General features: G+C 41.9%; 1 protein-coding gene across 1 annotated transcript in view; it reads left to right on the top strand.

The window, feature by feature from the left end:
* Positions 1–253: 253 nt before the first annotated feature.
* CHN1 (chimerin 1) overlaps positions 254–26,513 on the top strand; it is a 104,582-nt gene continuing 78,322 nt past the window's right edge. Inside the window, exons 1-3 of the mRNA XM_074829156.1 lie at positions 254–352; positions 22,220–22,258; positions 26,068–26,123. Of these exons, the coding sequence (XP_074685257.1) occupies positions 334–352; positions 22,220–22,258; positions 26,068–26,123 (114 nt within the window). The 5' untranslated portion in view covers positions 254–333. The remainder of the gene's footprint in view (positions 353–22,219; positions 22,259–26,067; positions 26,124–26,513) is intronic.

The following is a 26,513-nucleotide window of genomic DNA, read 5'->3' as shown; positions in this document are numbered from 1 at the left end:
GAGGGGCGGGAGCGGGGAGCTCCCCGCCGCTGCCGCGCGTCCCCAGCTGCCGCCTCCGTCCGTGTCCCCCCGCCCCACTCCGCTCTCCGGAGCGCTGCCCCCCCCCCTCCCCGCCGCCGCCGCCGCGGGCTGCGGCCGCCCCGCCCCGCCCCGCGGCAGCAAGTGGTGGCAGCGGCCGCCGGTGCCGCGGGGCGCCCTGACAGCCCCGCGCCCAACTTGTGTTGCAGGCGCGCCCCGCCGCTGATGCGCCAGCCGCCGCGCCAATGCCAGCCCCGCGCCGCCCGGCCAGCCCCCGCCGCCCCCCGGGCCCGCCCCGCCGCCGCCGCCGCCGCGATGGCTCTGACCTTGTTCGGTGAGTAACCGCCGCCTCAGCCCGGCGGGCGCGGGGCTGCCGGCCCCCATTGTCTGCCGCACGGCAGCGCCTGGGCGTGGGCGCCGGCCCGGAGGGCTGCCGCAGGCCGGGGCCCGCTGCGCCGCCCCGCGCCTGGGGGTGGCCGCGGAGGTAACGCGCCCCGGGGGCAGCCCCCGGTGCCGGGCGCGGCGTGGGCTCGGGCTGCGAGGCGGCCGCGGGGCGTGATGCACGCGTAAAAGTTACAAGCCGGTCGCTGAGGAGCGGCGCGGCGAAGCCACGGGCCGGCTAACGAGGGACCCCCGCTCTCCTGGGAGCGGCGGGCTATGGGGTTTAATTGCCCGTAACGATCAGATGCGTGTCTGTAATTGTGTTTAATGGCACAGGTCCGTGAAAGGACGGTTTCAGGAGGCTGCGAGTGCTGCTGTGGTTGGCTTCGCAGCCGGAGACAGTGTAGTGGGAACCAGCCTGTGAAAACTGGAGTTTTAACTGTTGAACATGTGGGTTCCCTTAAGTAAGGTTATTAAGCTTGCTTATGCTTAATACGCTTAATTTTACAGTAGGGAAAAAAAAAAAAAACCACAACTGCAGACTGCTTCTAGCAACATTAGGTAAATGCAACAATGCAAAGGAAAGCAGAAATTAGCGTGGCTAACATCAGTACGGAATTAACAGGATAATCAGAATACTCATACGAAGCTTGTGCACCAGAAATGATTTTCAGTGAATAGGTTTAAGTGATGAAATGAAGTTTATTCCTAGTGTTTAGGCTGTGGATTTTACTTCCTGCATAAACAGATGACTTGCTTTCATTCATCGCGTGATTCTTGGGCTGGTACAATTTCTTAAAAGAGTAAAAATGGTTTCAGGGGTTTTCTTAAAATTTGACACCTGTTATGTTATTGTGGCATATTAAGCCCCATCTAAAAACAAGTTTAGTATGTGTTGCAAGATAGTTCCTAGTAGATAAAATCCATGCGGTATGGGATTTAGCTACACTGCTGTCACTTATATTTCCTGCCTGAGTTTTTCCAGGATGCAGAAAGCGGTAAATCATTGTTCACAGTGGAGCAAACCATCCCCATCATTATAGGCCTGATCTTGTGCCTGAGTTCACACAAGCCCCCGGACTGCTGGAGGGGTCAGCGCAGGTATGGGGGGCCCTGCACGTTGCCAGTTGCAGGGTGGGTATCAAGCTCTTGAACTTAGAAGCACAAGTGAGCACAGAGAGTGCCCAAATGGCAGATGGGCTTCTGTAAAACAGCCTACTGTCCGTATTGCATTGTATTATTGTAACTTCACCTTGTCAAGAAAAGGTGTAGTTGTTACACAGACACTTGAGGTAAATACTGTAGCTGTCCCTAACCAAAAATCAGATTTTTAGGCTATTGAAATACATGCTTTTTCCATGGTAAGTAGTTAATGTGTCATTACAGTATTTGGCTGCAAAAATTAAGAATATTTTAATTTCGGCTTTTAAATAAAGTGGCATTCCTGAGTCAGGTACCTGTTTTTTAAAGCTTACGTGATTCTTTTTTAATTCACGTGTATTTTATCTACTTAATGACATTTTTCTATTAATATAAATTCACATTACAAAGTAAATTGAATTAGATGTTTTTGTGTGCTGTCACATCTGTTGTTAGAGTAAATGACATTGATACATGTAAAAGATAATGAGCAAAGAGAAGATAGAGTGGGGCACCCAGCTGTATGTAGGTTTTAAACAATATCTTGCTAAGGGTAAAACCTCAAGATTTCACCCTTTTAAGAATGATAATAAAAGTGGCAATAAAACAGTACAACAAATAAGGCTAATGTCTGTCAACAAATGAATGTGGTGCCTTTCGTAAATGTAAAAGCTTTAGAGTACATCTTAAACTATGAATGCAAGAGTGTGAGTGGGAGTTGTGTAAATGCAGAAAATGTGCAGTATGTTTGCAGATGAGGTTGTGATTAATTTACGGTTGAGTTAGCACAGCTTAGTGTGTTGCTGTGTGTCCTCTGAGCTGAGGTAGCTTGCCACACTTTGTCTCTTAGTGTATAACAAAGGCGGACCACCACATGAACTTCAGGAACAGTGTTCAGGCTTTATCTTGAATATTGGCTGCCTGTGGATAGTTGCATTTTCAGTTACTGCACCACAGCTGACCCATAGTAGCTCATTAAAAATATGACTCATGAATGAGTGTTTTTTAATTTATTTCAATGTAAACCCCTACCAAAGCAACATCAGCGAATGTGGGGAAAGGCAGAATAAATGTGGCTGAACTAATGTATCTGTTTTGAGGGATTAAGCAGCTATAATTGTACTATTTTAAAATCACACCTGTCTTACACCAGTAAAACTGTCCTGAGCAAACAGGTCCTGAGGGAGGTGTTTGCTTTGGTTCTGCTCACTCACATAAATTCTAGGCTCAACGTTGCATATTTTTTTTCTAATCCATAATGGTATATCACACTGAACCAAATTTCACACGTTCTAGGGCAGCTTCTAATAGGATGTGCTACAAAGCGTGTAAAACTTGAGATAAATTGCCATGTCAGCTTGGGGGGAAGACCCACCAAGTTTGCCAGGTTCCCTTTCAATTATTGTGTGTATGTGTGTGAGCGCAGCAAGAGAGAGAAGAGGGATGGGATATGTCATAACATGCTTTCTCCATGCTCTTGATACTGTTTTATGGCAGTTTCAGTGCATAGTCCAAAGACTGTACTAAAAGGGGACAGGACTGGAGGGCGGGGTGACATTGTGGATTATGGATTGAAACGGACGTGAGGTTATGAGGCAGTTGAAAGGTCAGGTATGCCTTATTTTTTCTACTTGGCAGAGTGGCTGGGAGTTTCCCGTTCCTGTTGGCAGTTGCCCTTTGCTGCTGTCCGCAGAGCAGCATCACGTAGCCGCTGGAGCGCTAACTGCAGTTTGCACCTTTGAGGTTGCACCCTGAGACTCTTTGGAAAGTTGGTTGGAGGAAAGAGCTTCCGGTGTATCAGCAGCATTTGTCTGCTACAGAAGAAGGCTGTTACCCTTGGAGTATATGTGTCCCCTGACTTCTTATTCCATTTCAGTTACAGTTTATTGTCCAGATGGTGATGCAACATTAAAGCACGAAGGAGGAAAATGTTAAGACTCTTCACTTTCTCAGTCTTAGTTATTTTTACATTTTTTTCATCATCTTGTCATGTTCTCCCAGTCATGACCAGGGTGTCCTGTGCTGACTGTTGGCTGTATGGAAGGTGATAGGGAGCTGCCCATGTTCCCACAGCGCAGTGGTACAGCTGATGAGTCCTCCGTCTGTGGTGTGGGTTATGAGGCAGAGCAGCCCCTTTTGGAAGCAATCAGAGATGGGAGAGCATGGAAGTTGTTGGCTGAAAACAGACCTCATGTTACCTATCAACCACCTTGGCTACTTTAGGCAAAAATGTCATCCCAACAGGGTTCACAGTTACACAAAGTTACAGTGGCAGAAATGGCCTGTTGTCACCATAGGTGGTCACCCATGTGTGACATGGCTTTTTGTGATACTAGTAGAAGTAGGGTTTCACCAGTACATTGAGTCTGTGTTCTAGTGGCCAAGCACTTTGAGTGCAGGTTTGATCTAACAGAGGAAGGTAGATCCTGTACTGGGCCACATCAGCAGAAGACTGGAAGACAGTCAATATATCTGAGAAGTGAAAAAAAATTCTGCCCAATCCTGTTGTTTGTTGCAAATAATAGATGTGATTAATTTGATACCCATATTCGTGAATTGCCTACCAAGAGTTGGCAGGGATTTTAAAAACGTCTTTGTCTACAAAACGGTGCAGGCTTTCACGGCCAGTGCGTATAAAAAAAACTTGAATACACGTCCCATTCCAGTGCTGCTGTTCATCTTGCAGTAGATTCATGTTCCCTTACAGAAGGTTGTGGTGACTACAGGTGTAGCCTCTCTTTCTCTCTAACCATTTCTTTCTGCCTGCTGCAACAGCTGGAATGACATATAAGCTGGTGTCCTCTGCCATTTCATCACAAAGTCCAGTGGCTTTGTGCCCAGCCGTTGTGGAGCTGGGCTGAAGCCACTTGCCTGGTTAAGCAGGGAAGCAGCTAAAGGATACCCACTGGTTCTGCTCTGCTGAATCCCTGTGAGGGGTAGCAGCTTCGTGGAGGCAGGAAGAGCAGACAGTTATGTTTCTGTGGCTAGACTTCCCAGAGCCCATCTGTTAATAGCCTAAGCTGTGAGATCTCGCAGTGACAGGGCTGAGGTGTGTGCTGTCTTTCCACTTGGATGACTCAAATATGGGAAAGATAACAAACAATGTAGAGGAAAAAGGAGGGGAAGTGTTAAGTTATCCCATTGCTACTGCTGTTTGCTCGTGTCTTTGAACATCCTGAGAAGTGTTTAAAGAAAGTCAGCATTGTACTTTGAAAGAAAAATAGCTTTATGTTATGTTTTAGTGCTTATGAGTTGTCCTTATGTTTTATGAATTCCCTTTCTGTTCATTTGTTTGCTCATCAACTCTCTTGTGTGAACAAAGGAAGACGTTTCAAAACGGCCATGAGAGATCTTCATGGACATATTTGTCATTAGTTATTCATGCTCTCGCTTTCTTGCTCAGAGCCTGCCAGTGGATGAAAACTCACCCTTCTGAATATTGGTGGTTAAGAAATGAGAAGTGAAGCAATTCTCTTTTAATCTTTGAAGTGCTTGCACTCTGATGAGTGGCTGCAGATGAATGGGATTAGAGACAGAGCTGTAGTCAGCATGACAGATATGGTTATTTAAGGAGATGATGAACAAGGGCAGTTTTTAGAGAAATTTATAGGGAAAATATCAGATGAAAAGAAACAAGCGATACGCTGCTACGGGCAGGAAGGGTAGGGACAAAGAAACCAATTATACCTCCATTTCAGGTGTCCATACATTGTTGAAAGAGCATGCAAATATTAATTTGCCGATTTAACAGAATTCCTTTTCACAGCTGCAAGCTCTGGTGTCATTCTGCACAGAAGTAATTTTCTATGAATCTATTTACTACTATGCGTATGAAGCAAACCTTTTGAAGTAAGGTCTTCCATACTTGAAATGCTAATTAACAAATGACTATTTTAAGTTCTGTTAATCTGTGATTACTGTTTTCCATGCAAACTGTACTTACCATCTCGTGGCTGCTTCGAAAGGTAGGGTATGCTTATGTTGGTACAAGCACATATTTTCTAATGTCACAGGTGTAAAGAGAGAAATTAAATAAATTCATTGTTCTCTAAATAAATGTTTTGCTTGCTTAGGGAAGGCTTTTAAATTTTAGAGTGCTTGGTTAGCTTACATAGAAAGTACATGTTCCTCTAAAAAGTGGCTCACAACAGGTAACGCTTGCAGATTCTCTGCAGGATAGGAAATACTCAAAAATTAATCTGCTTATTTCTTATGTGCAGAGCTTTTCAAGAACAGGAGGTAAACAGATCACACACAATTCAAGTTGTTCTCCTCTGTATTTTTATGTGTGGCCCTGAACTATGCTTAAAACTTGTGGCTAGCTGTGGTGGTAAAAGTTTACTGGCAGAGCCCCTTAACAGAAGAGGCAGTTTGTGCCAGAAAAGTGTTCTTTGGATCTGGTCCTTAACTGAAGTAGGTAATGGAAGTTTGTTCATGGAATTGTGGCATTTATAGTAGGGCTTTTGTCTCTACAGGGAACATAAATGTGGAATGCGATAGGAACGGTACCCGTCACTAATGCTTCTAGGCCAAAAAAAAATGCGTAAAGAACATCATTGCTCATCTTATGCTCCTGAAGTGGTTTTTGAAGTGAATACATACCCCACATTGCACTGCCTATGCTAGATCTTTTTCACCAGTAAAGCAGGGAATTCAGAATGATCTTTTTGAACTGGTTACAGTAGATGCTCTTGAGGTGTTTCTCCCTTGCTTAAAATACTTGGGCTTCATTCAGTACTGACTGACACAGGCTAATTTTAAAGGAGATTTAAGGAATTCAACATCTAATCACAATAGGAACTTCAAATAGTCTAATTAGACAAAACAATTTAAGGACATTAGTACAATGGGGTTTTTTTGACAAGATTTAAAAATGAAGGTGATTTGTTAAAAATGAAAACGATATTAGAGAGAAACTAGATCTTCTGACTCCCATTCATGTGTCAGAGAGGGAAAGTGTCCAAGTGCTGAGAATCGTAAGATTTTCTGGCTAGGTAAGATTATTTTCTTGCTAACCTTACCTAATTTAGAGAACCTAATGAAGCAAATAAGGAGAGCAACCTTGAAAAGGTTTTGCTGGCAGTGCAATCTCAAGAAAGAATCGAAAGGAGAACCTCCATAGGAACTGGGAAAGGAAGATGGATCTATTAACTAGTAAATTGGTATCAATTGATTAAAATATCAGAGGTGACACTAATACTTACACACAAGAATGAAAAAATTCAGTCATGGCTTCTCAGCTTAGCGCTTAAAGTGTGTTTCATGCAGTGGCTGGTATAAAATTGTGTTTTAATTATGAATATTGTATAAGAATCTTAAGAAATTAGAGATTTGAGGATTGTTGCTGAAGCTGGAAAGGGCAGGTCCAACTGTGTGGATAAGTAATGAATTAAGATGAGGTTTTGGAATTTTCTCCAGAGAGGTTCTCTTGCAACATCATCAGCTCAGGCACACCATTGAACAAATGCATCCTTTTTCTCCTTGGCATCAAGTGACCCACTACAAGGTGGACACAGTCTGAGTAGCACAGAATCTCATCCAACAGTGTTGAAGTGAAATATACTCTGGATTTGAGGCTCCAGTAAGAATTCCCAGGCTTTGCTGATGCACACTTCACATCAGCCAAGGACCAACGTTTCAGGTGTAAATCTGGGTTTTCTTCTATTTCTTTTGGACTCAGCTGATCCTTTCTGCCTTGTTGGGTTTGGGGACTTTATTCTCTTACTAACTCTCTCCAAGAGTTCTGAACTGGTTTTTTAGATGGGCTAAAAGATTTCCATGTGATAGAAAGCATGTCTTGGTGTCAAGAAAAGAATGTGTTTACGTACAATGGCAGTACCATAGTTACGACTTCAATACTACTTTAATCACTAAACTCAAAGCATAAACCTACTACAAGCCTTTTGGAAGACTATGTTATTTTTGCCAAAGAAAAGCATGCTAATCGGGGTCCTCCAAGGGCGCAGGCATAGGTAACTGCTCTGTGCAGTCTAACAGTCAACTGTGCGTTGTTAGATGATTCTTGGCATCTGCATCTCAGGCTATTTAGCTGCCCCACCTTGTGGACAGAGATCGTACAGTTCTGCAGAAACGTGTCTTCAGATGAAAAGAAACAAAACAGACCCAAGACCTGGCCCAAGAGCAGTCCTGTAGTTATTAAAAGAATATGAAACGCTTCCTGCTCCCTTGTAAAATCATAAACTGATTTGGTTGTCATTTCAGTGGGGTGGATTCTGTTTGCCTTGCACGTCTTCATAAATGATGGCAGAAGATTAAATACCCTATAGATTTTGCCTTTTCGAGTCTGTCTTGAAACAAGGAAAAGTGTCATTTAAAGCCAGTGAAATATTTAGTGCTCTAAAGCATTTAACAATGCTACTAGGACTTTGTAATTGGATGGCATCTGGGCCTTGAGCGTCCTCACAGGCCAGACCCAAGAAGACACTGGGAAGAGTGCCTGCAGTTCTCTACGCTGTTCCTGAGGATTTAGCTGCATGTCAGAGTAGTGGGTCGATGTCCTGGTTCCAGTCAGGAGGAGGAGGATTGATCACACCTGGCTGGGAAGCCGGGAGTATTCGCCATGTGTACAATAGCCTCTGAGAATGTGACATTTCCAGCACTCAAAATATCTGTTCATCCTTTGTCTGAGTGAGAAAGGTGGTATTTCTGAACTGATTTTATAGTTTCTGGAAAATGTGCTCATAAAATTCTATTTATTCCTGCGGGAGTCTGATTTCCGTGATATATTTTGATACATCAGTCCCCAAATATATTTTTGTCTTTTGTAAGCAGTTCTGTTATAAGTATTGTGGAGAGACCTGGAGCTGCTGTAACTGTCAGAGCTGTTTAGAGCTTCTGGTTAACATTTTGTTTAATGCTGATAGGATGTGGTAACGTGCTCTGGCTTTTCACATGACCAAATCTTAGTCCCTGGGAGAAAACATTAGGAAAACTGCATCCTCTGGTTGCGGACCACTGTCAGAGTTGCAAGCTAGACCTCGCTGCTCACAGTGAGCAGGTAGCTATGCTTGTGGTCTTGGTCATCTCCGTGAGTAAGCCCACAGTCACATCCATGTTTAGTGCAAGTGTAGGATCTGGCCCTGTTGAATACATCGTGTGGTTGGGGATGCATGTTCCTGGTGCTAATGGGAGGCGCTGGTTCCCTCTTCACTGCACTCCTGCTCCCCATCTCTGTCTCCTTCCTGCTTCCTTCATTGCAAGAGCAGCAGCTTACAGGTAGCTTTGCCATTCAGGAATCTCAAATAAAAACATAGTTTCTGACTCTGATCAGAAACTGAATGTCCTGGGACAGCTTGCTTTGGGAAATTCCCACTCCAAATGTAAAGGTAAAACACTGTTTCCTAAATACTGGGATTGTTTTATTGCCCACTGCATGGTGGTGTGCAACCATGGCTAGCAGAGCCGCAACTGCAACTATTTAAATTATCTAGCAAATACAATAGAGCGTCATGTCTTCGAGTACTGCTGCAGCAATGGAAAAGGAGGTATGGAATTACTCCTCATTCAGAGTAAATGGGGAACTGTGAAAAATGGAGTAATAGTATAGTTCTGAAAAACAAACCCAGTGCTTTAGTGCAGGATCTTTCTCTTGTGTTAGCAGGGTACAAGCCAGTCTCCTCAGTGCTGAATTAGTATCTGATAAGTATACAATCCAGAGCAGACTATAAAAATAGCTGATAATTATTTGGTAGGGCCAGTCTTCCATACTTTTTCATCTGTGCTTTATGGTTTCCATATGAATCTGGACATAATGCTTCAGTGCAATGTTGGATCATTTTTTATTAAAAAAAACCAAACAGGATGTAGCTCTTCCTCACCTCTGCCTTACTCACTGAACACGCACACATGGGTATATCCTTCCAATAAAGGAAGCATGATTTTCACACAGCAATTAATTGTGCTGATTTCCTTTTCAGTTTTTTCAAATAGTATATTTATAAGTGGGACTTGAAAGTGTTGAAAAAGTCTGGTTTAATGGAAGCAGAGAAGTATTTCAAAATCAAATAGTGATTCTTCTTCCTGGTGAGAAAACATTCAGAAACTTTGCGTTGCATGTTATTTCAATGCCAGAATTTACGTGGTAAAGGAATTATGTCAGGTACTTTTTTATTGAGAAATAACATTTGTAGTATAACAAGGTAAATATTTGTAAGAATGTAAAAGAAAATTACCAACCCCCCCAAAAAAGAGGAGGGGAAACTTACCACAGCATTTCCAGTGGTGCTGTTGCTTTATTGTGATTCTCGGGGAACTCCTGACTGCACTGCATATCTGCCCGCTTCCACATGGCGTCAAAGCAAGCTGTGGTCACAGCCCCCTCCCAGCACCCTTGCCTGCCCCTTCTCAGTGGCAGAGCAGCAAGCTTATCAGTAACCCGGTGGAGCATCCCGTATTCCTTAGCTTGTATTGAAACTGCGCTGTGTAAGAAGATACCCCCAAGAAGATATCCACATCCAACTGCATCAGACCAAAGCAAGATGATAATTTTTGTCCTACCTTGCTCTTCTGCAGGTTCAGAATTTGCAGGAGTGACTCGTAGCCCCAGTGTTGCTGCTGCCCTGAAGCATGGCGAGCCCCGGGGCGGGACAGAGCGTGCTGCACTCCTGGGACCATAACTTGGGGTGGGGTGGGGTGGGGGTGCCTCCAAGCAACCTCTGAGCTGAGTGAGTCACAGACTGCTCTGTCTGAGGGAGAGCTCACACTGGCTAACTCAGCTACTAAGCTTGGTGGCATTTTTTTCCGCTTAGTAGAAAGGTCTGTGAGAAGGAGGAAGAGTTTTTTCTGCTTATTAAATGTTTTGTTGATGGGGTAGCCCTGCTGTTAGTCATGACTCTTAAATGTAAAAACTCTGCCTTTTTTGGAAGGCATCTTCCTTCTCCCATTGCTGTGCAAGAGCAGCCGTGGGCAGGGCTTGCCGTGTCTCAGAGCTGTATTAGCATTTGCCCTTATTTCTGTACAGAAATCCTTTGTATCACAATCTGACAATTTCTTGTAGCAGCCTGTCTTGTGGCAGTTCCCATCCAGCCACATAGGTAGGCCAGGACCATTTTTAAGCTATAAACTAGGTTTTTGTTCTGTCACATTCTGTAGCTTTTCATGTGTCTGTCTGTATGTGTCTTCCTGTGCTGCCAATTGCCACGGTAGGGTTCTTTTTATAAAGTCAGAGTGAAGCTAAAGACACCAAAAGAGCTGTTATCCAGAGAGGCAGTGCTGGGGAGTTATTGGTTTGGCAGGACTTGGGAATAGAGATACTGATCTTTGATCTGTAGGATGATCTCATCTACGTGGGCCTCTGCTTCTCTCTCCAGAAAATGTTCCTATTGTCTGTTCAGATGTCTCGTTCTGTGAAACAAAGTCTGCTTTTCGCTTGTGGACATTCCTGTGGGATCTCAGTTCCAGTAAGGATGCATCAATATCCCAGAAACGCAGCTAATAATTGTTGAAAACCTCCTGTTTAACATGGTACCATGATAAAGTGAGAGATAATAAATCCAAGTTTCCGTTATTTGCGGACCAATTTGTCTTTCTTCTAATTAGTGGAAAAAAGGAGAGAGAACTTCAAAACAGAGACAAGAAAACCGTCTGAATTAATTTCCTGGAGGGGAGAAGAATCATATGGAGTTACCCAGAAAAGGGCTTGGAGGTTATCTCTTAGCATCAATCATATCGAGCTTTCTGGTCAGTGACAAACCTTTCTGTTCAGCTCTCCTTCCAGCAGCCTGTTCCCAGCTCCCCTGCTCTGCTTTCATCCTCCTAAACGCAGAGGGAACTGAGGACAAATGAGGAGCCCATACAGAAAAACTTCTCTGTGCTTGCAGAGCTGCTAAACCACCTTTGAGATCATCATTTTTGGCTGTTGCTCCAGCCCCACAACGTACTGGGTGGTACAGGAGTGGACCCAGAGCACAGCTTCTCTGCAGACTGGACCTCACACCTGCTCCCTCTCCTTTCTCTGGTTCCTGCCTAGTGCAGCAGATGAACCTCCTGAGGAGGAAAAGAGTTATGAAAAAGATGGATTTAATGCTATAAAAAGGGAGAGACCCGTGGGTAAATATCTTTTGTCGTAGTTCTTTAACTGCAGTTATAATAATGAGCCACGAATTGCCAAAAGGGAATGTGAAGTTCTTGGCTTTTCTACCTAGAGCATCCTACTTTGGCCATTGGAGGCCTCTTGGATGTTTTATATAAGAACAGGAAGAGGTCAGGAATGACACTTGCAGCTTTCAGATTGGGGAAAAGCTCACAGCAACTGGGGAATGACTTTTGGAGTAAGAATTCCAATTCGAGAAAAGACATCCCACCACATTGTGTCCATTTCCCTTTCTCTGACCCTGCCAATAGTGTTTTTTAGCAGTTTTCCTTCATGACGCTATAAAAAATTATCATGGTTCCAGGCAAGGGTACTTTACTTGGTAGTTTGTCCTCCTCCTTCCAACCATGAGTGTTGATGTATTGCATCTGTTGTGGAAATAAGGACGTAAATACAAGCCATATTTTGCATGAGCAATGGCGTGTGTTATTGACGACTGTTTTAGAAAATGAAAAATCTGTTTGTAATAAGAATAGTAGTAGGTTTGTTATAACTCTGATGGTCTAAGAATTTAAATGGGTCAAGTTTGGGGAAGGAGGGGCAACAGCATCTATTAGACCATCTGACACAGCCAGAGAGAGACATGCTTTGGAACACGTGAATCCATCTTGAGGCCAGTTCTAACAGCAGTCAGAAATCAGATCCACTCTTAATTTTTTCTGGGTGACTCTGATTTTTGCCTGGGCTGCTGATGGATGGTTTTGGTTTGTTTTCTTTTTCACCCAGGAGGCTAATGAATGCACAGCAGCTATCTTGGTCTAAAATGCAAGGGAGAACAAGTTCTCAGCAGATTTTTACCAATAGATAGGGAAGCAGGGTCAGTGTTGTGCTCTCCTGTTATGGTTTGGCTTTTGGTAAAACCACAACGCTGTATTCAAAAGTGGAATTTAGATCAGGAAAGTGAATGTGTGTTCATTATCTTGGTGCTGTGTGTGGAAAAAAAAAAATTCAAACCAACCAAGCAAACAGTGATAAAACATGCCTTCCCATTTAGCAGATTAGGGCATTATGCAATGGACGGAGAGATTGTATTTCAAAAGTGCCTGATAGTTCATCCTTTATTGAGGGTCTCTTCCACTCAGCCGTGACTGGACAGACTTCTTATTCAGGGGAGAAGATTAATTTACAGCTAGAAGACACTTTTATACCATATCATATTGTTCTTTTTCATTATTAGGGGGACTGCTCAGAATATTTGTGTAATTGCACTCCAATCAATATTCCCTGCTGGATATGTTAGCAAAATCAAGACAGAAACATATTTTTGTGAATGCCTTGAGGCTGTGGCTATAACACTTGTCACTGGCTTGAAGTTATGGTAAAACTGATAAAAACCCTTGTTGGTGGTATTAATGTTTGGAAGAAGTAAAACAAGTGACAGGAAATGAGCTCAGTCTCTGCTCAGGCAGACTTTTAAAATAGGAGACACAGAAGGGTTTGTGGAAACAAAAAGTAGGAAACAGAAAGGTAAATGTTTTCTCCTATATTATCCCTTGCCATGGTTGGAATGAGAGCAGTGTAAGAGCAATAGCCTCAACAGGTATTTCTCCTGGTTTCCAAACAAACTTCACTGACCATGATGAAAACAGCGTCTCCAATGAAAACAAGTCTGGATTTAAACCAGGGACATTTGATGGCAGTGTCGAGCTTGTGTTACCTGATGTTATTCTGAATTGCTCCAAGACTTTGCTCTACTGATACAGAAGATACTTGGACAAATTATCTGTCAAATCTAAAAGATGTGATTCATCCAATAAAGGCATATTTCTGTCAGTTTTGAACTTGCAAAATTAGTTTGCAAGAGATCTTTCAAATAACCCTTAGGGCGGATGGGAAACTACCCAGCTCATTGATCCAGCACTTCGGCACTGCAGCCAGCCGCAGTCAGTTTTGCCACATTGAGTGTAAAAAAAAAAAATTTGTCAGGCTGTTTTTCTTTGAAATAGATAAATTAAAGAGGCATATTTGATTTTGACAATGTTTTCAGTTGCAAGTTGTCTAGTGTGTAAACCAGAGATTTCAGGATACCTATGAATCTATAGAGCTATTGTAACTCTTGTAGTGATGTAAATCAGAGGGTTACAGACAGCTGGCAGCCTGAGTGTTGTACCTACGGCTAACCCCCAGAGCCATGTCAGGTAGCAGTGTCCATCATGTCTGTCTTTTCTCGGGAAGCGAAGATGGTGTTCCCAGAAATGCTGAAAGTTGGCTGCAGCCTGTTGTCTGGAGTCTGAGACACCCCGCTGGAAATAGAAAGCAACGTTAAATTCTGTGTTTGTTAAATGCCCACAAGGTGGCACTTGTCATCTTTTTACCTTTCTGAGGTCTAAATTTTTACACTTGCAGCAACACTAAGAAATTATTTTAGAGATTTTGAAACTTTTCGTAAACAGTAAGCTAACTGTGCTTTCATGTGCTGTGTATTTCCCACCCCTCGTGAAAGTTGAGAAAGTTGAGAAAGAGGACAACAGCTGTGTTTTGCTCATTTTCATTGCATATGTGAAAATTCCAGTTTAAAATTAAAAATTCATTTTAATTTTTTTTGTTATAAAGGACTTTTAAAATTTTTGTCATCACTTTGTGTAGTCATATACCACTTTATCTGGCAAAGAGGAGGAAAAATGAATACTTGCTTCCCTTGCTTTGGTTAAATGAAAATCTAGAAACAGATCATTTGCAACCTGGTCTAATCACCTAGAAGATGAGTTCATTTAACAGCAGCAGTGCCTGTGATAGGCAAAATATTACTCATTAAAATTTTCCCATCGTTCATAAAGAGGCAGTAATAGTAGACCTGCTAATAAAAGGCATTGAACTCTAGCTGTTTTCAGTGGGTCTCTCATTCAACCCCATTAGAAGCATTCCCACAGAATTATTGCTGTCAGATCAGACGTTTGTAGAAACCAGGATGGTAGTGTAATCTTTCCTCTCTTCTGCCCTCAAGACTGATGCAGTTATTCAGAGCATGCCCTTCTTTAAGCCCCTTTACTTTTGCTGAGAGTGCTTTCTTGTCTCCCACTTGGTCACATCAGAGAAGTGACAGTGGCCCTTGTAGCTTTCTGGGGCATCGTTCACACTAGCTTTCTCTTAATCATTTTTACTCCAGTAATAATTAGGAACCTAATTGTATTTTTTTTGAGTGGTAAAAGCAAAAACATCTGAGGACGAAAGAGCAGAGAAAAATAAGTTCTGTCCCATTAAAAAATTCCTGGGGCACAGTGTGTGCGATGTAGTGCCATTCTGCAGGCAAAGGGATGCTTTCATTATCGGTGCCTGTTTTCACTGGTTTGTATCTTTCCCTTAGATTGTGTTGTAATCCTGTTCTCCCCCTAGATGGGAGTGCCTTTAGAAAATGTGAAGAAAATACTTCAGCTGTTTTCTTGCTTAAATAACTCAAACACAGTTTAGTTTTAAAAGACCAAAGTTGACCACGTGCATGGGATTTTATGGGCATTCAGGCATGTAGCTACCTGCACCAAAGGTCGAGGCAATGCAGTAAAACTTTGTGTAAGGAGATTTGTTGCTGGCAACTGTCCCCTCTGCCCACAGGCTTGGGCACATCCCTGTGGATGGATGGCTTTAGTGCCTGTGTGCCAGCTCCTCCAGGGCTGGTCTGGAAACAGTTGGGTGCGGTTGAGCAGGCTGCCCAGGACCTCTGCCTGCAAGTTGCCATCCCCTGGCAGGAGTCGAACCATGTAAGCTGGCGATAGCTCCTTTTTGGACCTAGAGGCCATTTGTCTCTGTGATCAGACTGGGCTTTAGTTTAACACTTGACAGCTATCGCACTCCAGCTCCCACCAGGGTGGGTTGTGTTGGCAGCACAGCAGCCTCAGCACAGGGGACCCTCGGCTGGAAGGGTTAGCTGCCCGCACGCAGCCAGGACGCATGCTGACCTCTTACGTCTGCCTGCCTGTTAAAGTGGACGCCTGTCTGGCGTCTTTTCTCCACCTTCTTCAGGTGGAGAAAATAGATGGTGCTTTATTTTGAAGCTTTTGCACAGAAGCTCCTTACCGTAATGGTATCTACCTGCCTGAGGAAGAGCCTTAACATGTCTAAAAGTTTTCAGAGCTTTTTTCTTTTTCTTAATTCAAAGGAAATCGTGTGCCAAGGATAACATTAAAGTAGCATCAAAGACTCGATAACAGTCTAGCAGTATCAGTCATTGTTGCTGAGTGTTGTACAGTATATTGTGTATTTGGGAATTGGGAGAAAATGTGATGCTCACTGCCTGGGGTGTTCTTAGCCCTGCAGGGATCTGCCCGTAAACAAAGGAGATTCTGTGACAGCCTAGCTGTGAAACCCTGCATGTTTTCACATGGGCCCAGGCCACGTGTGCCATCAGGTTCTTCTCATTAATGTCTTTGTTTTTAGGGACTAATGGAACTTTTGGATTAACATAATTTATTCAGTCACTTTTAAACCCCAACATTTTTTGTAAAATACCAACGTAATGTTTTTCTATTTAAGAAAAACGGAATATATGAAAAAATATTTAAAAGCATGGTGTAAACCCGTATGAGGTAATTTGGTCAGAAATAATTTGTTACCCTTTGCTATGAAAAGACAAAGACAGGACAAGACTGAGCCAGAGGATCATTTCCCTTTTAATATTCATGTAGAGGACCTGAATGCTGAAGAAGTGTTTGTTCCTAAGAACACATTTCGTGAAGGCAAGAAAGGTTGACCACAGCTTTCTCTTCTGTTTACTGAGCACTGGCTGAAATGAACTTTGCCACCTTTGGCAGCAGTGTGTGTGGTACCCTGTGGGAGCGGGGGGCTAGTTTCTGCAGGACCTCGTGTGATGGGCAGGTAGCCACTGCCCGGTACCCCATTACAGACTGTCATCTAATTTACTGGCTGCTGAGAGCAGAGGTGTAGCAGTGGGGTGGAGAGAGGCTTTGTGGAAAAAAATGTGGATCCCAAGGTCTTGTCTAGGAGACAAAAAAGACCTTTGATGTGTGCCTTGCCTTCTTCAGTACACACACAATAGGAATATTTTGGCCATTCTCTGCACCCTCTGCCCTGTTGCCTCATTTCCAGGAGCTGCCCGCCATCGCCTTCCCCTCCTCTGGCTGCGCAGGGACTTCTGCAAAACGCATCCAGTGCTGCTGGGTGCTGCCACAGCCAGCAATCAGCTTCTCCTATTTACCCTGAAACCATAGTATTGTAGCCCATCTGTTTTACTACCGCTGCCTAGGGCAGTGGCTGTATTCATCCTTTAATTACCTTAATGCTGTTTGAGTTTTATTTTGGTTGGAGTGCATAAAAGCCCTCGCTGCTTGGCTGCTGCTTAAAACATTTTGTGATGGCTTGAGCTTAGTTTCTGAAATGCTGTTGGTACCTGTACTCCAAAAAACAGATGAAATTATATTTTCTGTTCAACTGCACTGTTTTTGTGGCTTGAAAATCTCACCAGCAAATAAATTATGGCTTTATTTCTCTAAGTCAAGTGATTTTACGTGCATCCTTTGGGCATAGAGAAGGTGTTAACAAGCAAGATTCTGAGACTGAGGAGGAATTTTCTAGAAGTTGGTTTTTGAGCACAAAAAGAAGTCTGTTGTATGGGTCAGCGAATAGCCACGTCTGCTGGTCATGCATCTCCCCAGGAGTTAAATTTTGACACATGCCGCTGCCAAACAAAGCAAGATTAGTATCTTAAAACCCATGTTAATGGTCACTAGTTAGTGCCTAGGCTGTAGCTTACAGAAGAATGTTTTATACTTTCTTGCATCTTTTGCACATTTATGACTTACACCATTCCTTGGTCCTAGATCAGTTCAGAAAACATGAAATTGGATTTTCTTCGCCTGAATGTGTTGATGTTTGGTTCACATGGCTAAGAACTGCCCTCTTCCACAGGATTCAATACCTGAGGCCTCACCTGGGTTCAGTAGGGGCGTTGCCAAATAGAAGTTTGGGGCAAGAGCTGCTGTGTCACCAGATAGCTGATTATTTCCTCCCAGACAGTGTTAAACTAATCTCCAGCATGATGTTACAGATCACCATGCTGCAGGGAATGACATACAGTAAAAGAAAAATAAAACTGAATTCTCTACGGGAAACCTCACAGTAAGTCCTAAATTGCTTTATGGGTTTACCATGCGTAGTTAAGATGCTGATGCTCTACCCTAGAGCTGGCTGATCTTCAGTGGGGAGAGAGAAAGAACCATTTCAAGCAGAGGTAAACATTTTTATTCTTTCTATAAAAGGAATACACAGAGACAAGCAGTCTAAACAGTTTGAGGCAATAGTAACAGTTTTCGTGTCTGCAGTTAAAATGTACACTCTGAAAGTACTACAGTTGTCCAGATTTATATAAGGGCTAAAATGGAAATGGGTAAAAAAGAAGGAAAATAACGAAGAGAAATGCTACACTGTTATGTCACGATTAGTCACATTTGTGTTTATGGAAAAATCTGAGATGCTCTCATAGTGTTTGTGTCTGTATATGAACTTCTAAATGGCTGTATGATTTTCTATTGGCAGAAGCCCTTTTCTGTGCAAGCATGTATTTCTGATGATCACTCTGTGCTTTTCACTTCTTAATTGCAGATGATTCGTGCCCAAGATGCATAGTTTCCTTTTTCTTTCATTAATTTGTGTGCTTAAAGGAGGGCACACTGAGCCCAGAAAGCAATGCTTCTGCCCCCTCTGACATTTCTGCCTGTAAAGGGGCTGTTGCCAGAAGCTGCCTGTTGTGCCGTTCTGGGCTTTTCTGCATCTGTTTTCTCTGCGTTTAGGCAATTTTCAAGGAAGCCTTGAGTAGAGATGAGATGGCTTGAGAATGAGATGCTGAGGAGATAGGGTGGACTGGGTAGATGAGTTGTAGCAGGACAGCAGTGGGGAGCAAACCAAAGCATTGCTCAGGGATGAGGGGAGAGGTCTTGTGTGCAGATGCACATTGCTGAGGCTAGGGGAAGGCAAAGTCCTGGAAAAGAGAGGAGGAGAGTGTGTTTGGGAGAGAAGAAGATGACCACAAGAATGTGCTAATAATTGTTTAAGAAATAGGGATCACTTCTGTCCTTGTCCATTGGAGAGAGAGATGGGCTGGCAAACCCTTGTGCTTGGGGAAGCTAAGCGAGAGATAACCTGTCACATAGGGTACTCAAGAAATACAGGTCTGTGCGTGAACTAGGGTCACCAACAGTTATGGGTCTGTGATAAGATGCTTGCTTTGAAGATGAGTTTAATTTTGCTGTTGGTTCAAGAGCAAAACTGCTTCTAGAAGGTAAAGGACTATAAATGTATTTTCATGCATCCTGCACATTGTTCCCCCCCCCCCCCCCCTTTTACCTTGCATATAACTTTGGGTCTCAGTGGGATTTCAAGTGATGTATCAATTTAAGATATTCTTACTCTCTTCTTTACACATACATACATATTTATACTATGGCAGGTCTATTCAGAAGCTTAAAAGTACAGGTTTGGGCATACAGCCGTTTCTTTTCTAATCTATTCCAGGCTGGGAAGTATTAGATACCGGTATGGATTCAGGGTAGAGTTTGAAGAAGTCCCCTTACATTATGTGAAAATAAAATCTTATACCCTTCTAATCAGAGCAAAATTCTGAAGAATTAAAAAACTGTCATTGCTTGGGATAGTGGGGTATTATCAAACATTTTAACTTATAAAGGTTAGGAAGACTATTCAGCACCAGCATCTGTCAGTTTGCAACAGGGCTGAGTTTGAAATTGCAGTTTATGTATATGGACAGTCTGATCTAAAATGTACTTGCTGATGAGAGTGCCCTCATGCCGGCAAAAGGCTCACCAATGCTGGTAGGATCAGTTTATGCATTTATGTTTTCTGTAGTGCTCCAGACCTTTGGAGAAGAGCAGCTTTAAGCTGAATTGCATCTCACTTAAGGCAGAAAATACAGTTAAGATAAAATGTGATGCACAGCTTGTAGAAAACGATTTTATTTTATCGTGAAAACATTTAGCAGAGCTGAGATACTGTGCTGATGGGAGCTGTAGAAAATCTGAGAACTGACAGCGTAGAGTTTATTGCATTAATTAGAAAGTGGTGCAGTGTTAGTGAGAAAATGTATTTTGGGTTCAGCATTTTCTGTGGCTTTTTTATCATGCCTTAAAGTGCTTTTTGGGTACTTTGGATGCCTAATTGGAGATGCTGTATCTGGAAGCCTGCTCTATCTGAAAATCGAGCCCTTTTCCTAATAATGCATTTCAAAGTACTGATGATGTGTTAAATGGGACCGCATCGATTAATCTTTAAAAATGGGTAACTAGCAGACGGGTCTGATGTTTATGCTACTTCTATTTTATCTTTGTGTAGTGGAGTTGTTTTAGCAATAGAAACATTCTTGCACAGAAACAAACACTACAGACCCTCTGCTTCACTGCTGTAACTGCACTGTACTTGCTTCTACAGTATTTTATGTCAGATAACGTGGTTTGGTGGGGTTTTTTTAATCACAATAGAAATGACCTTTTGTTTTTTTCATTACCTCATGTAGGATGGCCGGAGGGTATTCTCACACAGTAAAGGCAGTAAAGCTCACCGACAGATTTTCTAACAAAATCCTTGTGCACAGCTGCATAACATAAATCATTCCTTCCAATTTCAGAATGTTAAATGTTTGTTGTATGAAAGTTACTGCTGTTCTTGCTTGACTTTAACAAGGCTTGGGGTTTTTTGTTTGGCACAAATATTGTTGCTTTTCAGTTTTATAATCATGCTGCCCTTAGTTGTAACAATTATATGGCTTGAGTGCGAGCAAGTGTAGGTTAGACTGCCAAGATATTTGTATTTTCATAACAGTCAGCTCATATTTTTCAAATACAGTGTGTGTTGTCCTTCACTTAAATTATTTATTTGTAAATTCAATTGCTGCATATATTGCCAAAAACCAGACTATAGTAGAAGAAAATTCAGCTAGTGGTGTAAGAGTTGTCTTCTGGGACTAAACCCATTATTTTTACTTACAAGTTTTGCCCTTTTTCCATGTGACACTGCAGTGCTAAGGATCACATTACAATGCTTCTGGAATGAATCGACTTGCACTGCCTTAATTAAAGGTATCAAAGTAGGAATGAATAACCATGGCTGCATCTGTTGCTGATGATGTTGTTTCACTGCCATAGTGCAGAGCAGGCTGCTGAAGGTCTCTGTGCAGATTCAAAGTGCTCTGGCTGATCCCCAGGGCGTGGTAGTGCATCTACAGGATCTTCCAGAGATCAAAACCCATCATATTCTGGAGGATGGCAGTTTGACCAAGTGCTGCATTAATAGTGAAGTCATAATGAATTGTATTTATAAAACCCAGTGCCACTGAGGTAGTCCGTAAGGACTGCACCCTCTTCATGCACAATGTTAAAATACAGGGTAAAAATTGAGCAAAATGATAACTCAGACAGGGCAGAGGGTGTGCTGGGTGAGTCTGGGGAGGGTCTGGGCAAGTCTGTGCCAATTAACTGGAAAATATCTCCTTCCACTAAGATCTAATTTAGAGATATTTTGACATGACTGTAGGTGGGAGAGGTGGATCCTTTCCCAGCTTCAGGCTCAGTTTTGGAGGCCTTAAAGACTCTCAAGTGGAGATGCCACTCAGGCCAAAATTCAAGCAACAGGTTCCCAGATTGCTTGATCTTCACGTAACCTCATAATAAAAACTAGAAGTTAGGGGTTTGTTGGATGCAGCGGGTAGTTCCAGTGAGCAGACAATTGCAAACAGAGCTCGGAAATTAATGCTGCAGTGAGAAGTGGCTTCAGACAGCAAGGCTGGCTGCATGGCTGTCTCAATTTATGACCCTGTGGTGTAATGAGTACTGAGTAACTCCCACCAGCTGCAAGGCAGGTAAGCACAGAATCTTGCAGAAACCTCAGTACCTTGTAGCATCAGAACTGAAGCTGGTCAAAGAGAGAGGAAATTTGCAACAGTCCTGAGCTCAAAATCAGTTGTCAGCAAGTCATAAGGGTGACAGAACTTAGAAGACATTGGATTATTTTTTTTTTAATAATTTTATTTGAGAATTAGAATTTGGGATTAGAAATATGCTGGTACTTTTAATACATATTGACTGCTTCTGAGTAGAGCTTTTATTTGGTATGAAAAAACCCCTCCCTGTTTGAAAAAGTATTTCGTAGTACTTACATACTCTGATTTTATTCTAGGGGTTAACTGCTGTCCAGAAGACGAAAAAGCTAATGGCAGGAATAAATTGGGTGAAAACTGATTTATCAGAATATAATTTGAGATTTTAAAATCTTCCTGGTGTAATTTAAAAGGGAATTTACAGATATATACATAGTAAAATAATATGCATTCCCCTTCCCCCCAGTATTTTGGCTTCTGATCTGCATGTTTGCCATTTTGCAAACGTATTTCTATAGTTTTTATTCTAGCTGGCTAAAGAAAATACCTTCTCATATTTTCAGTTTAAGTAAAGAGGGGGAACTTTTAACAGGTTGTTCTATACTCTGATAGTAAAAAATAATTTTAGAATTTAGATGCAGTATTTATCTTAATAAATCTGCAAGTGCTTCTGCACAGTTATTTGTGTTAAAATGTTTCCAACACAACATTAAGATTTGTTGTTTTTCTTTCAGATACTGATGAATACAGACCACCTGTTTGGAAATCTTACTGTAAGTATCTCAATGGATTTTTTTTTTTTTTTCCCAAGTCAGAGCTGAAAAAGTTTCAGTTGAGTGCTTTAAAAGGTTCATTTTTCTTTTCATCAGAATGTGAGTTTAAGAAGCACCAGAGGGTTCATTACTATTTAGAGATAGGTGCAATTTTTTATCCTCAAGGACCAGTGAATGCAGAGTAAATGGCAGAGTAAATTCACTGCACCTTACTGACATAAGTGGTCTCACTCCTGTGTGGGTCTGACTTACATTGATTTGGCTGCCTAGACCAGGGCTTGCATAAACTCTATTCATGCCTTAAAGTTGGTATCCTTGCAAACTTTTAGGGCTCCTGTGCATCACTGGAGCTGAGACTTGAGCTGGTTAGAAAAATTCAAAATAAATAGTTTTCCCCCAGAAATTTGCTGATGTAGTAAAACAAGAGCATTTGTTTGGCCTGGCGTGAAAAATCATAAGCAGGGTTTTTGAAGCCCTTGAGAGAAGGGCCTGGTTTCCTACCAGCCTGCTCACCTGGGCGCTGCAGCTCTTTGATGTGCATGCTTGAGCTCAGGGGAAGCTGGCTTTGCAGGCTGCCTTAGTCAGGTGTGCAGGGCAATAGTCAGGGCATGTTGCCCTGAGATCAGAGTGCCACTCCCTTGGGAATTTCACAACTTGCGGTTTTCATACCTAAATAAAAAAAAAAACCACAATATCACTGCCCCCTCCCAGCCTCACCCCAAGAAAAACCACACCACCAAAAACCCCTTATATTTTTAAATACAAAAAAATTCCAAGTAGAGGAACGACCTGTTGTTTGGCAGTGCTGATGGAGGGTCAGGGAGATTGAAGAGATCACAAGACAAATTACACCATAGCAAAGCATTGTAGATTTCCACAGTGTCTCATCTCTAAATTCTAGTTCTTTGTAAATAAAAAAGCTAAGGTGCAAGACATTTTGAGACTTGAGGAACCACAGCAAGAAAGAAGTCTTCTGTTAAAAGCAGATTTTGAAAGCAGAATGTTTGTGTGTTTAACACACTTAACAGTTTAGGGACGTCAGACTTATATTTGCATTTTCTTTTGTATATCTTCCCAAGTTTGGTGTCTTCATGCTGGCTAAAAGGATTTGCTCAAGCAATATTTCACATGATGAAAATGTTGCTCTCTAAAGGTTGGGGAGATGTAACACCTGAGAAAATGTAGTTATTTCAAAAAGGTTTCTATCCTGCAGTGGGAGATTCTTTTCAGTCAGAGATTTTGGGTTGGTCTTAAAAGGCTTGATGAAAACTGTGGTTAGAAAGAGAGTAAATGTAAGAGAGCAGATTAAAGTATTTTTGTCAGCTAAAATATATGTAGTAGAATTAAATGAGCATTAGAAAAACAGCTTTCCTGTCACCTAGACCAGTCTTCTGTAATGGCTCACAGAGGTCAGTTGTTTTTGTTCTGTCCCTGCCATTGCCAACCCAATGCATTCAAAAGTCAGTTAGGCCTCAAAACTCATAAATCAGCCTTGTTTTGTTTGGCTTCCAATTTTTGAGTTGTTAATGTGATCATGAGTTACATAGTCAAGATCTTCTATGCAATATGAGCATCAGATGACTTCTGTAAATGAGAACATGTCTCATAAGAAATTTCAAAGAGCTTAGGCTGTAAGTAAATAGATATTGTGAAATTTGTAGTGAAAATTACAGGAGTTGGCAAACTGCATACACCTTAGCAGTCTAGGAATGTCAGGGTCTCTTAAAATACATTTATGTTAATTGAAGAAAATAGAAAGGCAATGTCTAAAAAAAGGCTGAAGACTTTTAATAGTCCATCTTTGAGTGTTTTCTTTAGGTGGATGACTTCGAATGGTTTTTAATAATTGCCAACATTTGCAATTGCTGTCATGTAATGGAGACGGCTGGGACCTTGGTCTGTTTGTGAATCTGGTGGCAAAGCCTGTGTGTGCCTTTTGAATCATCGTTCATTATACCAGTAGCTTGTCATATACCAAGTCAGCCACTTAATATTAAAGAATTTGCACACAGAATTATTTATTTGAGCAAGCTTTTTTCTTGCAGCACAGGACTAAAAGATAAACTGAGACACTTCGCTCCTTGGTATTAAACATTCTTAGTCATGATTGCAGTACATTTTTGTACTTGTTACTGAGATCTGTGTATTTTGCTCCCAACTGTAAGCATTACAAGTGAATCACAGCTCTGTATCTTCTGTGAACTCGAGCAACACGGCCTCTTTGTTTGGTTTATTCCATGCCATAATCTATAACAGGGAAGATCCAGCCTCTCTTAATAGCAGATCTTTGTTGGCATCTTGCCAGGATCTGGAGGCTTGGGCATGTGCAAATATGTGTGCACCCACTCTCCCACACCATAATGCTTCGCCATGGTGAGCCCTTCCCAGAGTTCAGAACTAAGCACAGAGTCATGGGCTTTGATCATAGTTCTGTCCATGATGGATGAAGAGGATGGATGGATGATGATGCTCTTCTGTGGAATTCAGAGAAATCCATATTTGCTCTGTGAGTTGTTGGGGTTTTTTTCCCTTTGAACTTGACTCTACAGTTCTCAGAATTAGATGTGGACAAGGCCCAGTGCCATCAAATAAGACTTTTACAATAGAAGCTAGGGAATCTGTGTGCTGCCAAAATAAATGGTCATGCTATGCTTGAAATGAAAATTACTGGTTTATATACTAGTGTGCATCACTTGCAAAAATCATTTTTGTAATGCCAATACAGAATAGCAAGGACTGATTTTAGTAATGTCAGGAAAAAACATTAGTTTTTTTGTTTGGAACAAAGGGAGTGAATTTTTCCAGTTTATCTTATGATTGCCATATCATCAGGCATCTTGCCATTTTCTCCATTCCCATGTAACTTAGTACATAAATACAGCATTTGTCAGTGGAAAAGACTTGTGATCAGATGAGAAGTGTAATGAAGTTAAGTCTTACTGGTTAAGTCAATGTATGGTCTTATTACCTGAAGAAGATGACAGCACATGTTATTAGATGTTGGTGTTAGTACTAGTGATTGAAACATAATTTAATTTTAAAAGATAACAATTCCAGATGTCCATTTTATCAGTTCTGGAGTATTATTCAAATACTAAGTGTTGACAGCCTCATTTTGAAGGTGGTTTGCCAAACCAAACTCTTCCTAGTATAGAAGTTGAAAGTCACTCCTTTGGTATTATGTTAGAAAGTCTGCACATTAGTACCATTACATTTACAACTGGCTTATAAGACTTATTCTGGCTTGATGAGGCTTATTTGAAAAAAAAGAATAAAAGGGGGAGGGAAGATACTCGTAACTGTATGTCATAATTTGGGCCTTAACTGTTTTACTCTGCTACTCAACTCCTGATGTCTTTAGATCTGCAAATGCAAAGGCAATTTTTCTCTTTGTTCAAAAGGGTCATCAGTGAGTAGTGGCAAAAGGAGGGCGTTTGATTCTGTAAAGTTCTGAATGATTCTTGTAAAGTCTTGACGTATTTCAGGTGACTGAGTGTGTGCCCAGCGTAGTAGGATGGGACTCCATCTGCTTACTGAAGAAAGTCTGACATCAGCCTGATTTGCCTTGACTGGTCTCACCTAGTTACTCCATAGTACTTGATCAATTAATTGTAAAGATAATCAATAATCCCATTTTGGCTAGCAACATTCTGTTTTCTGAGCACTTGTAATTTTTGAGACCTTGGTATATGTATCCTTGCATTAAATCTTAAAGTCTTCTTTATTTAAACGACAGTAGTTAATGTTAAAATGCCTAATGTATACAATGATCCTGTATTAATCAGAATTTAACTTCTGCCTTCTTCCAGTGTATCAGTTGCAACAGGAAGCTCCCCATCCTAGAAGGATAACCTGCACTCGTGAGGTGGGTATTGTAAAGGTTCACTTTTACAGAGTCCGTTAATTCCAAGTGTGTACTTAATGATGTCCAACCCAAACAGCAATTCCTTGGGACACTTGGTGCTGTGGTTAGAGTAAGTAGCCTTGGAGGCACTGGTACCTGGAAATCCATTTGATCTAAAAATTTAATTAAAAAGCATTTTGAGTAGGATGTGTATATCTGTGAATCACTAACTATTTTTTGATTCTTAGATACATGGAAACATGCTTTTTCTCCTCCTTTTTGGGTCAGAAATTCATAGAAGGAAAAGCAGAGCTGTACAAGGGAGCCATGCACCTGTTTGTACATCCATTGCTGCTGGATGCGTGCAATAAATCAACAGAGGGAAGACTGAAACCTCCCCTGGTGCTGTTA

Source organism: Strix aluco, chromosome 6, assembly GCF_031877795.1.
Source record: "Strix aluco isolate bStrAlu1 chromosome 6, bStrAlu1.hap1, whole genome shotgun sequence".
NCBI lineage: Eukaryota > Metazoa > Chordata > Aves > Strigiformes > Strigidae > Strix > Strix aluco.
The sequence above is the reverse complement of the archived record's forward strand: the minus strand, read 5'-3'. Positions and strand labels throughout refer to the sequence as shown.